The following is a 15,694-nucleotide window of genomic DNA, read 5'->3' on the forward strand; positions in this document are numbered from 1 at the left end:
AACAAAATGAATTTCAATAGGGACAAATATAAGGTTCTACACTCAGTGGCATAGCTAGCCACCTGGCTGCCCGGGGCGGCAAACTGGAAGGCACCCCGCCAGAGGGCGGGGTGTCCGCCGCGTGCATGCGTCGCGTGCGTCATGATGTGCGATGCACACGGTATAGCATGCGACACATGTGCACACAGGAGGCATGCGACGCGGCGACGCGGCAAACCCCGCGAGCAAGCCGCAGAGTGAGGCAGTCTCGCTTGCATTGGGGCTTCTCCTCCATGGCGGCGGCTGTGTCACGTGGCGGCGGCCGTTGGAGGTGGTCAGTCCCATCCAGCCTGCTGCCCCCCGCCGGGCCTGCTGCCTGGGGCGGCGCCCCACCCCACCCCCATTACTTCGCCACTGTCTACACTTAGGCAGGAAATACCAGCTGCCAAATATAAGATGGGAAACACCTGGCTTGCCAGTAGTGCGTGTGAAAAGTATCTAGAGGTCTTAGTATCAACAGTGTGATTCAGCACCAAAAGAAAAGCTTTGTGATGGCAAGAGCTGTTTGACAGACCTCAGAACATTTTGGACTCTCCTTCCTTAGGGGTTTTTAAGCAGAAGTTGGATAGTAATCTGTTATGTATGATCTATTTGAGATTCCTGCATTGCAGGAGGTTGGACTAGATTCCTTCAGGGTCCCTTCCAACTCTGCAATTCTATGATTCTATGAAAGTGCCATGAAGGGATGACTTGGTAACTGTGGTCTATGATTTGGGTTCTCTAGACTGAATTATTGCAATGCAATCCCCTGAATATGACTACCAGACTGCAGACTGGCACAGCTAGCAGGACTTAAATTACACTAATTCTGAGAGAACTGCACTGGTAGCCTATTTGTTTTCAGGGACAAGTTAAGGTACTGACATATAAAGCCCTTAACAGCTTGGGTCCCAAGATCACCTCATTCTTTATAAACCAGCCTGGAAATAAGGCAAAGGAGACCTCATTGGAAAACCTAGTGCCCTTAGAGGTCTATGGGATGGCACCATGTAGGACAGGGTTGCCATATTTCAAAAAGTAAAAACCAGGACACCCCTAAAAATGCAATTTTTCGAATGACTTGCCTAAGATCCAGGACAAAGGGCTACCTTTCGGAAATTCCCCCTGGACATCAATTCCACCTTTGAAATCACGGTAATGTTCGGGAAGATCCAGATGTATGTCAGTCCTATGTAAGATGGTCTTCTCAGACCCAAGAAGCTTTGGGCATAGTTTTTTATCCAGGCTTTTGGAAATGTCTGATTATTCATCCTCTTTTAATAGCTTTACTGGTTGCACTGTTGTTTTAGTGATTCATTATTTGTGTGTTTTGTGTATTTTACTGTTTTAATACACTGTCGCTGTGGTCTAAACCACTGAGCCTAGGGCTTGCCGATCGGAAGGTTGGTGGTTCGAATCCCTGCAACAGGGTGAGCTCCTGTTGCTCGGTCCCAGCTCCTGCCAACCTAGCAGTTCGAAAGCACGTCAAAGTGCAAGTAGACAAACAGGTACCGCTCCAGCAGGAAGGTAAACAGTGTTTCCATGCACTGCTCTGGTTTCGCAAGAAGCGGCTTAGTCATGCTGGCCACATGACCTGGAAAAACTGTCTGCGGACAAACGTCGGCTCCCTCGGCCAGTAAAGTGAGATGAGTGCCGCAATCCCAGAGTCGTTCATGACTGGACTTAACTGTCAGGGGTCCTTTACCTTTACCTTTTAATCCACACTAGTATCCTTTGTAAAGGGTGGGTAATGAATGTATGGAATAATTAATGAATTAACTAACGTTAGTGGATTGCACACTTTTTGTAGGGGTTGGGATACGTGGACAATCTTTGCCTCCTGGATATGGTATGATATTACATCTACACCTGTTTCTTTTGTAAGCACAGTATAAGGCACTGAATGGAAGTTTGTTTTTATGTGGCATGAGCCTGTAATTCATGCATTTATTTAAGAAAATATTCCGATCAAATTAAGTCAAAGGAAGATAAAACAGATAAAAATAAAGAGAAAGCAGCATGAGTGAAAAGATACAAAGGGTACTTCCAAATGGGTATTTATTGTGTGGTGGGCATTCTGTGTGCGTGCAAGTCTTTTGCAGCATCCATCCACACAACACTGTTGTCAAAATGCCAGCCCATGTTTTCACCCACATTTAATTCAGACCTACCCTTTCCAGGGAAAATCCGATAAATAAATAAATAAATAAATAACCAAACTGTTTGCCAGTGATCATTTTGTGGTATCTCAACAATCTGTTTACAGTGCTAAATGCCTGTACGGAAACATCCAAAGGTCTTAAAACACACTTACTGTGAAGTCACATCTCCTTTGGTGGGAATCGCTTCCTAAGCAAGCATGCTTATGTCTGAATAATTACTAGGGGGTTTTATGCAAGAGTACGGGTGAATAATCTAGAACAGACTTGTTCAATTAACATTACAAGATTATGAATAATCTTGTTGACTTGAAATCAAGACAGACTGTATTTTGTAAAGCTGGAAAAACAACAAAATCTTTCTCTGAGGGAGAACATAAAACATAACCAGTTTTGAGCATAGGTCATACCATTTGGGCTAGGGTTTTAGAAGGACAAACCTCCCAAATGCCACATCTGTTGCTTAGGTATAGCTCATTAGAAGGTATTACACATTATGCATAATGGTAGAAGCCGAATTCTGATGTTAATGCCCCATTCATGTCTCATTCTTGCCTGTAAAACAGGACTGCAGATTTCCTTGATCATGCAGTACACACCACAACACTATACCCCCAAAGTTCTATATTTGTGGACATTCTTGACCCAACAATTGAATCCAATATCCCACATTTGATTAATGAGTTAGATTAACAGATTAAACCTTTTTTTGAGTGGCTTTAAATCTAGTATTTTAATGTTAGTACTTGAAAAAAATTGTAGACAGCCAATGCCATCACCTTAGAAGAGAATTATCCATTTTCTTTCACATGAGAGGATGTCTCTTCTAATGTAGTGTCTGTATACTATGATGCATACATGCATCATCATGCAGTTCCAGCAGGTGTCATGTACTATTTTAGAAGAGGTGTAACTACTTTAATGTTTTTGAGTCAGAGATGGTGATTTTTAAAAAATAAGATGAAGCAGAATGAAAGATGGCACCCGCCAGCATTGTGTGATGGTGCCCACTGTCTCAGTCAAAGTAGTACCTTGAAGTCCACAGACACCCATAAACCAGTTCCTTTGAAACCCTATAGAATAAAAGCTAAATGGCACTGCTTTGTGTACCTGATATTCACAAGATACTGAAGCCTTGTTAACATTATTTAAAAATGGTTTTTTTCCTGCCCAATTATTGTTTTCTTTATTTTCATACATGTTTTAGTGCTGTGGTGACAAGACTACTTCAACCATTCAATATATGAATGACTGAAGCAGAAGAACAATCTGAAATACTCAGGCTGCCGTCCTGTATTCTCTACAGTGTTACCATCACATTGCACTGAACTGCTGTAAAGTAGGGATATTGTGGTCTTGAGATCACTTGTTCAGTCAGAATCTCACTAGAGTTGTGCTGTGCACAATTGCTTTATACATCAGTGACATCTACAAGCATAAAGTTAGTTGGTAAAGTCATCTATGGATGCCACCAGAATAAGAGGGATGAGAAATTTATATTTATCCACCTCTCTTCCAGAACATTTTAGCTGGTATATCTGCCTGTAGAACCATAGTAAAGATGTGGTAGCATAGCAAACTTGTTACCTATGCTAACAAGCACCTATTGTAAGTTCAGGTATCAGACACAGCCCCATTATTATTAACTTGTTGCACTGTTAAGTGTTAATACTCATCCCATTTTAACAGCATTCTGTGATAAGGAACTTTCAAGTCATCAAAGTAGCTTTGTGTGATGCTGATAGCTCAGAGAAACAGGTAATTTCATATAAACTACTGAACAGTCATGAGGACATGCAACTGAATGTGTTGCATTTTGACAGAGAGGCACCAATGAAGTGCAGTCTCCCAAACAAGTGGCATAAAAGAGAGCCAATCACTAGTTTCTTCCTGGGTGTGTGAAGGGTGACAGAAGGCAACACACACACACTTGTTGAAGAAGGAAATTAAACTATCAAGTCTGGATATTTACTGTTCACTTTATTTACTCTTAAGGAAAAGGGTTGGTCACAACTCTTTGTAATTCTGAGGGCACATATGCATGGCAACTGTCCATGCACCTGACACACAACAAAAGGAAAAGATGCAAACTGTCCCTGACTCCCAATACAAGCAACTTTACACCAAACAGTTGTCCCAAAGGCCAGAAGCCTTGCTATCCTTGGAGTTGCTCAGTCCTAACTAAGGCAAGGGCCATCTCTTTGTGGTCCCAGGGAAAGGCAAGCCCATACACGAAATTGCAACTTTGAGGAACAATATGCAGCCGTCTCTGGTGCTGGATGAACACAAGGCACCAACTTTGTGAATCGCACACCTAGGGCTGGTCCCGCGCTGCTTCCCGCCTTCTCCGAGGACTAATGCAGAAATCCTGCGAAGCTGAAGCTGCCTGCCACTGCCAGCACTGCAGGGGCCAGAGGCTCGCAAACAGCGCATGCCAGTTCCTTAAATCTAAGCTGCTTCTTGCATGTGCCTGTGCACAAAAAGTCACAAGGCTCCCTTCCTTCCTCCCCTTCCCATTCTCGCAGTGTATCAACAAGTGGCTCTGCATACGTCACACAGAGAGTGTGTGTGGGGGAGAATAGATACACATCTTTAAAGTCCAACTGACCAGACAGGTGCTCACTCTTTCCCCTTGGGCTCAGATAAGTCTCTTCCCCCCCCCGCCCCACTACACACACAAATAAGTTCCCTAAAAGAGAGAAACCAGCTTCCTAAGGGTCCCTCGCCCCATTTTGACCCTGCATGCAAGGCGCTCGGGAGCTGCCGCGCGATGCCTTAGGTTGCTCACCTCCGTTTCCATAGGCTCCACTTCTATCTTTTTCCATAGCTCCAGTAAATGGGCAATTGGCATCTCTGAGGACTTTCTTGTCGTCCGCGGAGCAAGGGGGAGCGCGCGCTGGAGGAGCTTTGGCGAGGGGAAAGCAGAAGCAAAGAAGGTGGCCAGTTCCCGAAGAAGAGAGGAGTCCCGAGGGAAGGCGCCTCTCCACTTGAGGGCGCCTGGCTGCGGGGCGGGAGCGCGAGCGCGAGCGCGGGCTCTCTAATCAATGGCTTCTCCAACAGCCACTAAGCTGCGCGGGGAGAGTCTGTGAGGAGCTGCCGCTGCTTCTGCCTCCCAGCGCTCGTCTGAAAGAGAAGCGGCGGGGGGGGGGGGAGCGGTAATTACAGCCCTGCGCTGCAAATTGACTTTGTTGGCAAGAGAAGAGCTTCCTTAGCAGCATTTCAACTCCACTACGTTTTACCTCAGTCTCTCTTTCTCCTCCCTCAACCCGCCGTTACGTGTGTGTGTGTGTGTGTGTGTTTTCCCTCCCAATTCGTTCTCACACAAAAAAGCGGGTGAAAGTTGAGCCTGAGGAGACGGCTGTGCGAGGCTGCTATAGCAACTGCTGCATCCGCGCACCGGGCTGCAGGGAGGCGTCGTCGCGCGGGGCCTCTGCTTTCCGCCCCGAGGGTTGCCTGCCGGGCGGAAGGGCCAAGCCGGGAGCCCCTTGCCTGCCTGCCGTAGGGCTGACTGTAGAGAGGGAAGAAGAGGGCGAGAGGGGCGGACTAGGGAAGAGAGGGGAGGGAAGCTCGCTTCAAATGTGTCAGGACGGAGGAGGCAGACAAAAGTCTCCGTGCATTTGCAGGAGAGCTAGATAAAAAGGAGTGGGGAGGCAGAAACAGCCCAAACACGAAACCGTCTGTCGACTCCAGACTAAACAGTGATTCCCTCGGCTTCTGTCCTTTTGCGAGGTGGGAGGAAGCCGTGTGGTGTGTTATATTTCCCTATTCTGTCCATAGGCAAGCCCTGCATCCTTGGAGACTGATATCAGCAAACAACTACTGTACATCGGATGGTCTGCTTATTTCTCATCTCCCCCACCCGTTGCTCGGTCCCAGCTCCTGCCAACCTAGCAGCTCGAAAGCATGTCAAAGTGCAAGTAGATAAACAGGTACCACTCCGGTGGGAAGGTAAACAGCGTTTCTGTGCGCTGCTCTGGTTCGCCAGAAGCGGCTTAGTCATGCTGGTCACATGACCTGGAAGCTGTACGCCGGCTCCCTTGGCCAATAGCGCAAGATGAGCACCGCAACCCCAGAGTCAGTCACGACTGGACCTAATGCTCAGGGGTCCCTATATATATATATATATATATATATATATATATATATATATATATATATATATATATATATCACACACACACACCACACACACACACACACACACACACACACACCTACCTCTAGTTTCCCTTCAATTATACTCACGCTAGTGATGCTACAGTGCCAACAGTATCCAGTCCCCATGCATCAGTGGGAACCATCACTGCATGGAGAGAAATGGACTTTGTGCTCCACTTTAATAACAAATGGAGTAAGAAATGCAGCCCAGCACTAAAGAGGGAGAGCATGCAAACCTTCAATAATGGAACCGAAATGTGACCTTCCACCGGGTGCAGATGATTCAAAGGACAGGGCAGCATGCCCACCCAAACTGTCTGAGCCAGCAATATTACAGGGGAATTTATTCTACACTATTTGTAGTATAGACCAAAATGTAGTATATCTCAACATTTATGCAAGATCGCACGAAGTCACTGTAAATGCCAATTCCAGTGTCACTAGAGTTCAGTCAAAGGGACTGCCAAATGTTATCAGCTGTGTCTTTGTATATCATTGTAAAAGAACCTGAACAATGTGTTTTTAAATGATTGAACCTTGTTGGCCTATCTCTTTGCTATAGAATTAACCCAGATGTCTGCTGCACAGTTGTGAACCTCTCCCGTACTTTTTAACGAAGCTGAAAAAGGTTTCTAACATCTAAATAACTTATAAGGTGAAATCGGGTGGGGTGGGGTGGGGAGAACCACCAAGTTTGCTGAGCTCATGACAAAATCCTTAGTGCTTCATAAACACTTGATTTGCACTGCAGCAGTACCTCCAATCAAGTTGTTAAAAGATGAGGACAAAACCACTGCAAGGCAATTAATTCTTCACTTATTATTCAGTAATAACAGTTCTAGGACAAATTAGCAATCGTTTCCCAAGGGCACTGAGACACCAATTGTTTTATTTAGCAAATATTTTGTTGCTGCTCTATGCCTTATGAAAAAATGTATCACTTTCTTCCACTTAAATCCTGCCTTTCTTCCATCATGGGACCCTAGAGCCTACCTGTGATTCCTTGATGGTCTCCCATCCGGGCACTTGCCAGATACAAACCTGATTAACTTCAGCTAGGTGGTGACTTCATGTGCCTTTCAGATCTTACACTGGGATCAGTTTTATACAGATAAAATATAGAAGTTAATCCATTCTTGGTAGCTGGCTCAGAGTACAGCGGAAATTGTTTCTGGATATTGAAAGGGCAGTTTCAGATATCTGTTTAGCCATGAAGTATACTTGGATGCTAGAATTTGTGCAGACATGTGAAACATGGGTGTGGCCGGGATTTATGTTTGCGGGGCAGGACACCCACCTGTCCTGTTCTAGAACTGAGCTACCTGCGACGCAATTGGTCAGTTTGCGGAAGCCACACCTACCATTAAGTCAGGTTGCCAGTTGTGTTGCTAGAATGCACCACAAAATCATTCAAGTGCCGTCAGTGAGCATTTCAATTTCAAATATTCTGATTATTTCTACTTTTAGTTAAGTAGCTTTATTTATTTATTTGCTTGATTTAGGGGAAACAGCTGCCCCCTGGCCTCTCTGGCTACTCCCATGTTGGTGTTACAAAAGTCAGGATTCTGCTTGCCCTGAAAGCTAGAGCTTTAAATGTTCTCATGACTTCAGAAGCAGCTTATTTTAAGCACAAATGATTGATGCCTTCTCCGTTCTGTTCTTTTCTGCGTTTCCCCTTGAGACAGCAATGTACAGTTTAGCCAGGGCTTTGCTTATGTCATGATGATATTACTTACTGGCTGCTAACAATTGCAGAGGATGGAGGGAAGGATTAAGTGCATCCCTGCTTTGCTGTGTCACTGTGACTCTTAAGTTAGTGAAAAGCTAATTAAATATGCATTTCCCTATTGACCCTTCTATCCAAGGAACTGTAACATAATGTGCCTACTTTCTGAGGGAAGCATCTGCAGCCTAAACAACAACAACAACAACAATAAATACTATAAGTTTCTCATTTTACAGATAAATTATTTTCAGGAGTTTCCCTAGCACGTTGTTTGATATTTGCTCAATTATCTTCTTGTATTCTGTTTTCCATTTATTTTTGTCGGTTGTTTGGGCATCCACCTGCTGAGCCTTCTGCTATGGTGAGTATCTGATGGCTTTCCAACAACATAATGTTTAACAATTGTTAAATATGCGTATAGCTCTGTGAGATTAAGCCTCACTCATAAGGCCCACTACTGAAATTATTGCTGATAACATAGCATAAGATCAAGCTCAAATTAAGTTGAGATATGCCTCTTTTGGACTTCTACAATGGTAAACTCAATGTATGCAAATAAATAAATAAAAATGGCTGTGGTGCAATTCTCCAGGTGCGTGTGCAACCCATAGCTCCCCAACATTGCAGGGGGCCCCCACATTCTTGTCACAATGAGCACAGTGTTGCCACTGTCAGGAAGACACCACTTTTTCTGTCCTTTTCATTAGCCACTGCTATTTGAAAGCTACTGTACTGTACAGTACAGTATATGCAAAATTGCACTTGGCTTTCCATGCTTCAGCATTTTGTGTATGTATCTATGCTGCTGTGTTCCACCCACCCTCAATGGGCATGGCATAGCCAGGTCAGTTGGAAAACATGAAGTGGCCGTAGTCAGTGCTCTTCAAAAACAAAGTACTGTACTGTATGGCTAGAGCAGAAAAACATCCCACCCTGCCCTGGAATGCTACTAAATGTATATTACTCGGTGTTACTGCAGAACAGTTTGTTTTTTAAAAACAAAAAAAAGTTGTTACACATTTGCCACAATGTTGGGGGTCTTGTAAGCATTTTAAAGTGGTAAAATGTAGCGCAGCTGTGGAGTAACCAGGGCTGTACTGTGTCCACCACTAATGTAGCTCCAAAAAATGTCTGGCAGAAAGCCACACATTCCATATCTGCTCTGGAAAGCTTCCCCACCATCACCTGGAAGCTGCAATTCTACCCTAACCTGGAAATGAGTTATGCACCATCATTAGGGTTAACCAAAGAACACAATTTGATTTCATGTACGTAGTTGCAATTGCTATTTGACATCTATTTTGATGGTTTGAGAAAGCATCAAGCTTAGTTTGCTTACTTGCTTGTAACAATGGGTAATTTCCTCTTGCAAACAAAAACATTAAGCGCTGTTTTGTATGTTAATTGCATTTGCAGAGCATCCACTAGAAGTGGCCCTGCAGATTGCTGCAGATATCGCCTGCTGTGTTATGAACTGTCCCATTGATTTCCCATAACGTGTTTTAGTATGGATTGCTGCATGACTATATGGCATTTCTGCTTAATTAAGTATTCATAAATAATGGTTTCCTCCATGACTTTTCATTGTTAGCACCATCCAATTTGTGTCACCAGTAGCATATTTGTTATCTATGTGCTGGTGCCTCATGTGTTTCTGTAAACTTGTATCTGTAACATATTCAATTGTGCATATGGACTAGGGAGGGGCATTTTAAAGGTATTTGGTAAATAAAATGAATAGTCCAGATGTCCCTCTTGAAAATTGTTCTATTCAGTAAAATGCCTGGTCTTTTGCTCCAGCCTTGGAAAGTCATAGCCAAACCCTTACATCATTCTAAACGAATGGACTCCAGAATAAATTCCCCCTAGAACAAATCTCACAGAATTGCCAACTCTTAAGCTCTAAGGCAGGTCCAAGTATGGGGTTTGCCAGGCTCAGAGTTGGTTCCAAGGGCAGAACCCACTGCAAAAGGCATCTGTTCATACTTGGCATGTCCTTATTAGTCCCCTATCATCAAGCAATATTAACTGTCTGCACATATCACATCATCACAAACCATAGCATTGTCCAGACTCTAGGCTACTTATTTAATGTATAGGTTGCTGATTTGTATATTTCTCTATTTATTGAAATAAATTCAAAAAACAAAGCCATCACAAAAAATCCATGAAATAAACAACCAAATAGGAATTAAAGCCTTCATTTCCACAGCTTAGAATTTCAACTGAAGTTCAGCCAAATGCCCTCTGAAATAAAACAGCCTTCACCAGCCTCCTAAATACCAGCGAGGAGGAGGCACAGCCAAATAATAAAATCAGCCCCAGGGATAGACAAGAACAGAGACCCAAAAGAGTAGAGAGGCATAGAGATGTGGGGGCAAGACATTATGGGTAAACAGTACATAAACAGGTTGACAAACAAGCCCAGGCAGGTCAACAGACTTATTTGGTAAAGAGGTGCCTTCTCAACCCTGCCCATGCCTCTCTGATTGCAAGCAAGGTCAATCTGGGGAGGAGTGTGCATGGCAGCATGGTGCTTGGGGCAACCAGGCAACCAGGCAAAGCTGGGAGGGGGCACTGCATTGCTGAGAGCCTTATTGACTTCCCCAGTCCTGCAGTTGGCACAGTTGTGGGGGGGGGGCAGCTGGGCTAGCCCAACTAGTTTAAGCTGGGAGGATGTCAGGGAGCCTTACTGGACAGATAGCTTTAAATGCTGCTGACTTGTGCCTATCAAATACTCAGACTCCACCCACTCCAGGAACATTGTGCATCTACAGTTCAAATAATACAGATAAACATTTTTAAAATGAATAGCTTTCTTGTCTACCGGTAGCAACTGGCTAAAAACAAAGAAAAGGCTGAAATAGCTAAAAGATAGTCAGTTGGAAACCCTAAATGTACTGAAAAGTGCCAGCAGGCTTAAACTAGGCAATCTGGCAGCAGGGTGCATTACTCTCTACAGGGTCGTCTTAAGCATATCTGGTGCCGTAGTGCAAAGATCCCTCCAGCACCGCCACCCCCCCCAATTTCCCAGAGTTGTCTACCTTTCCCCAAGCCTCTGCGGGGATCACTCTCCTCCCACGGAGGCTTGGGAAGGAAGCTGCACACCCGCCAGCCATATAGTTGGCAGGGTGCAGCTTCCATCCTTAGCCTTTGCGGGGATCGCTCTTCTCCCGTGGAGGCTTGGGAGGCAAGCTGCATGCCCACCAGCCATATGGTTGATGGGGCACAGCTGGCGGGCATGCAGGGAAAGGGGAGGCCGCCAACAAAGCCGCACAGCTCCCCCACTCGCTGGGGTGCCCCTGAGAGGCCAGTGCCCTGGCAGAATGCGCCACTAAGCCCAATAGGAAAGACGGCTCTGACTCTCTGCATCACTATTGACAACTTGGAGAAGGGTAAACAGGCAGACCTGAGCTTTGCTGCACCACTATTCCCCACCAGTAATGGAGAGAAGGAAAGTCAACAGAGGTCCTGCCGGCCTTATTATGTCTTTTCCTGAGCAAGAAAGTGCTAACAGATGCTCACCTCACCCTTGTCTGTTCCCTCCAGTACTTAAACACCAGCACCCCATATTAGATCATATCATCTGCTTCTGGCCCTTTGTATCTTTGTCTGCCTGCTCCATTACCTGGTCACTAGCCTGTTTGGACCATGCTATCTGACCCTACTGATCTCTGGCACTTAGGCCGTGTACACATTACCATTTTCTGTGGCTCAAGCAGTTTGCAGCCAAATACCCACGACGTTAGCCACAATCCATCTGTATCCTGTAGCTTATTGGGAAATACTCCTGTTTGATGTGCTTCCCCTCAATCCAGCTACCATCCAATTAGAAAACACTGGCCAGTGTGTACATTTCAGGCAGCCATTGTACATATACAAATAACAGCTTCAGTGAAATGGAGTTTGGTGTGGGGAAATAAATCAGGTAATGCACATCCATAAGTTTGGGTTGTATGCTAATATCCTTTAGCTATAGCCCACTTATTAAAAAAAAAGTCACTCTTATACCCAATAGCTATAAAATGTATTTTTTTCCCTCAGATTAAATGAAATGTGATATTCAGAAGCATCAAATTCTGTTATATAACAGTAATGTTGATCACAGCTATTTTCACACAGAAGCATCCAAAACATAAATGCACCCAGGAACAGAATGTCCTGATTTTCATTTTTTAAATTGTCAGAATAATGCTGTCCTGGAAGTCCAAGAAAACAGATGAAACATTGGACTTAAATAGGAAAAAAAACTACAAAGAAACAGGTAAAATTGTCCTCATTGTAACACTAACTGTACAGTCATCTGAATCACAGAACACCATGCTATAATTTAGTAAGCAAAACATTTCTGAGTAAGAACCTATATTTCTGTGTTGTTTTTTTTAATTGTTGTAATCATTGTTTTAAACGTCTACTTATTGGATGTTTTTCAGCGGAGTTGTCTTCTTTAACAGCTTTCACATCAGTTATCACAGAAGACCTGCACTCAGCCCTACTCAGACTATGTATGCATTATCAGTTTAAAATGCAGCGAGGTTGCCCTCTCCTCCACTGCATGTCCAATTGCATTGGCATGGTGTTGTACACATCAGTGTGGGGACAGGGATGTCTTCACCCACTGCACATGACCTGTTTGGTTTCTCCAAGCCTCCCAGAACACCTATTTCTGAAGCGGTCATTGCTGGATGTGTATTCATCTGTGCATGCACAGCAACTGTCTCAAAGGTACACACTTGGTTCAAGTACTAAGTGAATGTGGCTTACGTTTTCTAGTTGGATTGAAGCTAGTTTAAGGGGGGGGAGTGCAGCAAACAGCCATATTTTTCAACGAACTGAAGAATCAAAATGGATTATAGCTAACATTATGTCTATGCGTCTTAAGAAACTAGCAGTTAGGAGCACACTGGATGCAGAGTAAGCAGTAATGTGTAAACAGCTCCAGATTAGCAAAAAGACTTGCTTTTCTTACAGCATTTAATAAAGCAGTGCTTGAAAATTCCATGGCCCTAGGAGCCTTCAGAAGAGCCAGAGAGATCACTGAGGCTCATTGCAACGCCAGAGAAAATGAAGGGAATCTTATTTAATGTGCTAATGTTTCTGAATATGCCTCTATACATGTAGTTATAAGAATGACATTTTTCAGGGCTTCTTTCAAGTGAAGAATATCTAAATATGAGAGAAGAGGAAGCAAATCAGGTACACATCTCAGCTTGTTTTGATATTTAAGAGCTCCATTTCTATATACTGTGAACAAAAAGTTTAATAAATGTTTTGCTCAGAAGTCAGAAAGCATGAAACAGAATTCCCCTACCCTCCCTACAAATAACAAAAACAATTATGATTACCCTCCCCAGTTGCTCACAAGGATGTTCCATCAATTGCTACTGAAATCAACTGTATTAATTGCACTGTTATATAATCAAGCTCTGTTATACAAATGAATGTTACAGACACAAATGATCCAGACCACTGAACTATTTCCTTTCATCTCCATTTCTTCCCCAGTGTTTTACTGCTAGTCCAGCATTGGGCTCTAACAGCGGTAGCTAACCTGTGGCCTTCCAGATGCTATTGGATTCTGACTCCCATCATGGCAGTGTTTTGAGGGGCAAAGCTACCTCTAGGGAAAATGTGCCTATACAGTTCTGGATACAAGGTCTTTCCCTCAAGGTCTTCATATAGCAACCCATGAGAGACTCAGCTAATGAAAGACCGTATGAGAGATATACTGTAGTATGTCTACTGTGCAACGAGGCACCATCATGCTGTGACCAGCTGCCACAGGAACAGAAGTGAGGAAACTCACAATATGATGTAGATGGACCACCGATTGAACTCATTTGTGGATTGGTTGGGATGATTGGCGTGTTTTTGTTTTTGCTGTTGTTTGGTTTGTCTGGGCATTTTATGCTCCACACCTACCTCCTCTGCCATTTCTTGCACTTCTCTGTTCTTATGCTAAAGGTCTGGCTTCCCTGTGCTGTTCCATTATTCCTAGCAACTCTTGTATATGTCCTTAAGTTCCATTGCATCTATGTAGTTTCATAGATTGCAGAACTCTGGTGACTGGCTCTATTATTGAATAATTCTAGTTACAGGTAGGTAGCTGCGTTGGTCTGACGTAGTCGAAACAAAATAAAAAATTAAAAAATTCCTTCCAGTAGCACCTTAGAGACAGATACCCATCTTAAGAAGTGTGCATGCACATGAAAGCTCATACCAATGCCAAACTTAGTTGGTCTCTAAGGTGCTACTGGAATGAATTTTTTCATTGAATAATATTCACTTGTGATCACAAGCAAAAAAATTATCTGAGCTGTCCACTGGCCCAGAAAGGCACTCCCTCTAGGAAAGTGCAGAGAGTTTGAGTGTGGCAGCCATTGTCAATAGGAGTGATCTCAGAGATCACTCTAAACTTCTTGTTGACTAGCTGGAGGTGTGTGTGTCTGTGAACATTAAAATAAATGCATAAATGCATTTAGAATTTCTCTCTCTCCCTTCCCCTCTGCAGGTGCCAATGAATACTCCTGATTAATTAACAGAATAATTAAGAGAATATGTGCCCACTCAATTTATTGTCAAATATTACGTTTAAAACAGAGGGGCTTCTAACCTAAAAGGCAAATGTGTGGTTTTCTCTCTCTCTCAAAACACATTTTAAAAGCACATCACCAAAGGCTTGCATTCAGAGAGCGCGGTTTCATGTGCAATTTTGAAATAATTGTGTTTAAAAGACAATACCTTCACTCCCACATGTGGCAAGAGAACTGAATAATGCGACTAATTAAAATATGCTTAAAGGTGTGTGTGTGTGTTTTTTAAAAAATACATTACAATTTCATCAAGGAAAAGCAAGCAGGAACATAGCAGATGAATGTGTTATGAGGTCAATGATCAAAAGAAGAAAGCAACATGAGAATTTTTTGGCATTTTCCAATTGTTACAAGGAAAAGCGTCACTGAAAGCATTGTAGGTGCCAAGCTTCCTCAGGAGTAAGAAAATGTTGTACCATCTTCTTCTGTTGTCTTGACGCAGCTGGGCAATTACAGAAGCTGCCACCAGCATGGTGCCCTCCAGATGTTGTTGCACTCCAGCTCCCATTAGCCTCAGCCAGCATTGCCAATGGTCAGGGATGATGGGAGTTGTAGTCCAATGGTTACCCATCACTAGCATAAGAAGTCTTAACTATATACGTACCTTTACACATCCTGCACCTCTGAGTTTGGCTCTCTCATATTTTCTGCTTGTAGAGTACCAGAATCAGAATAATGATACATTGTCCAAAACAATGTCTTGAGAGCTTATGTGTCTTTCAGTACTCCAGAAACAAACTATTATTTGCAGCGAAACCAGGCAACATTTAATTTAGGAGGCTTCTTATACAAGAGTTTTACAGTTCAAAACAGAGTAGAAATACATATGTTAAATATATCTAGTGTTATTAACATGTTTCCATCATTGCCGTTCATGGTACTTCAGTTCGATTAAAACTACAGAGACAGAATCTTCCATCAGGGAGTTTCTTAAACCACATATTATGGTAATATCTCACCTTATTTCATTTTTTTATTTGATAATATCTCACCTTATTTCAACAGTGATGCACCTAAACATTTAATGAAGAAGAAAACTA

General features: G+C 43.4%; 1 protein-coding gene across 1 annotated transcript in view; it reads right to left on the minus strand.

Moving 5' to 3' along the window:
- The window catches only part of RPS6KA2 (ribosomal protein S6 kinase A2), a 169,731-nt gene extending 164,418 nt beyond the window's left edge, over nucleotides 1–5,313 (minus strand). The window contains exon 1 of the mRNA XM_088666336.1: nucleotides 4,966–5,313. Within this exon, the coding sequence (XP_088522462.1) occupies nucleotides 4,966–5,028 (63 nt within the window). The 5' untranslated portion in view covers nucleotides 5,029–5,313. The remainder of the gene's footprint in view (nucleotides 1–4,965) is intronic.
- Nucleotides 5,314–15,694: the final 10,381 nt, after the last annotated feature.

The sequence above is a fragment of the Zootoca vivipara genome, chromosome 3 (assembly GCF_965207765.1).
Source record: "Zootoca vivipara chromosome 3, rZooViv2.hap1.1, whole genome shotgun sequence".
NCBI classification, from domain to species: domain Eukaryota; kingdom Metazoa; phylum Chordata; class Lepidosauria; order Squamata; family Lacertidae; genus Zootoca; species Zootoca vivipara.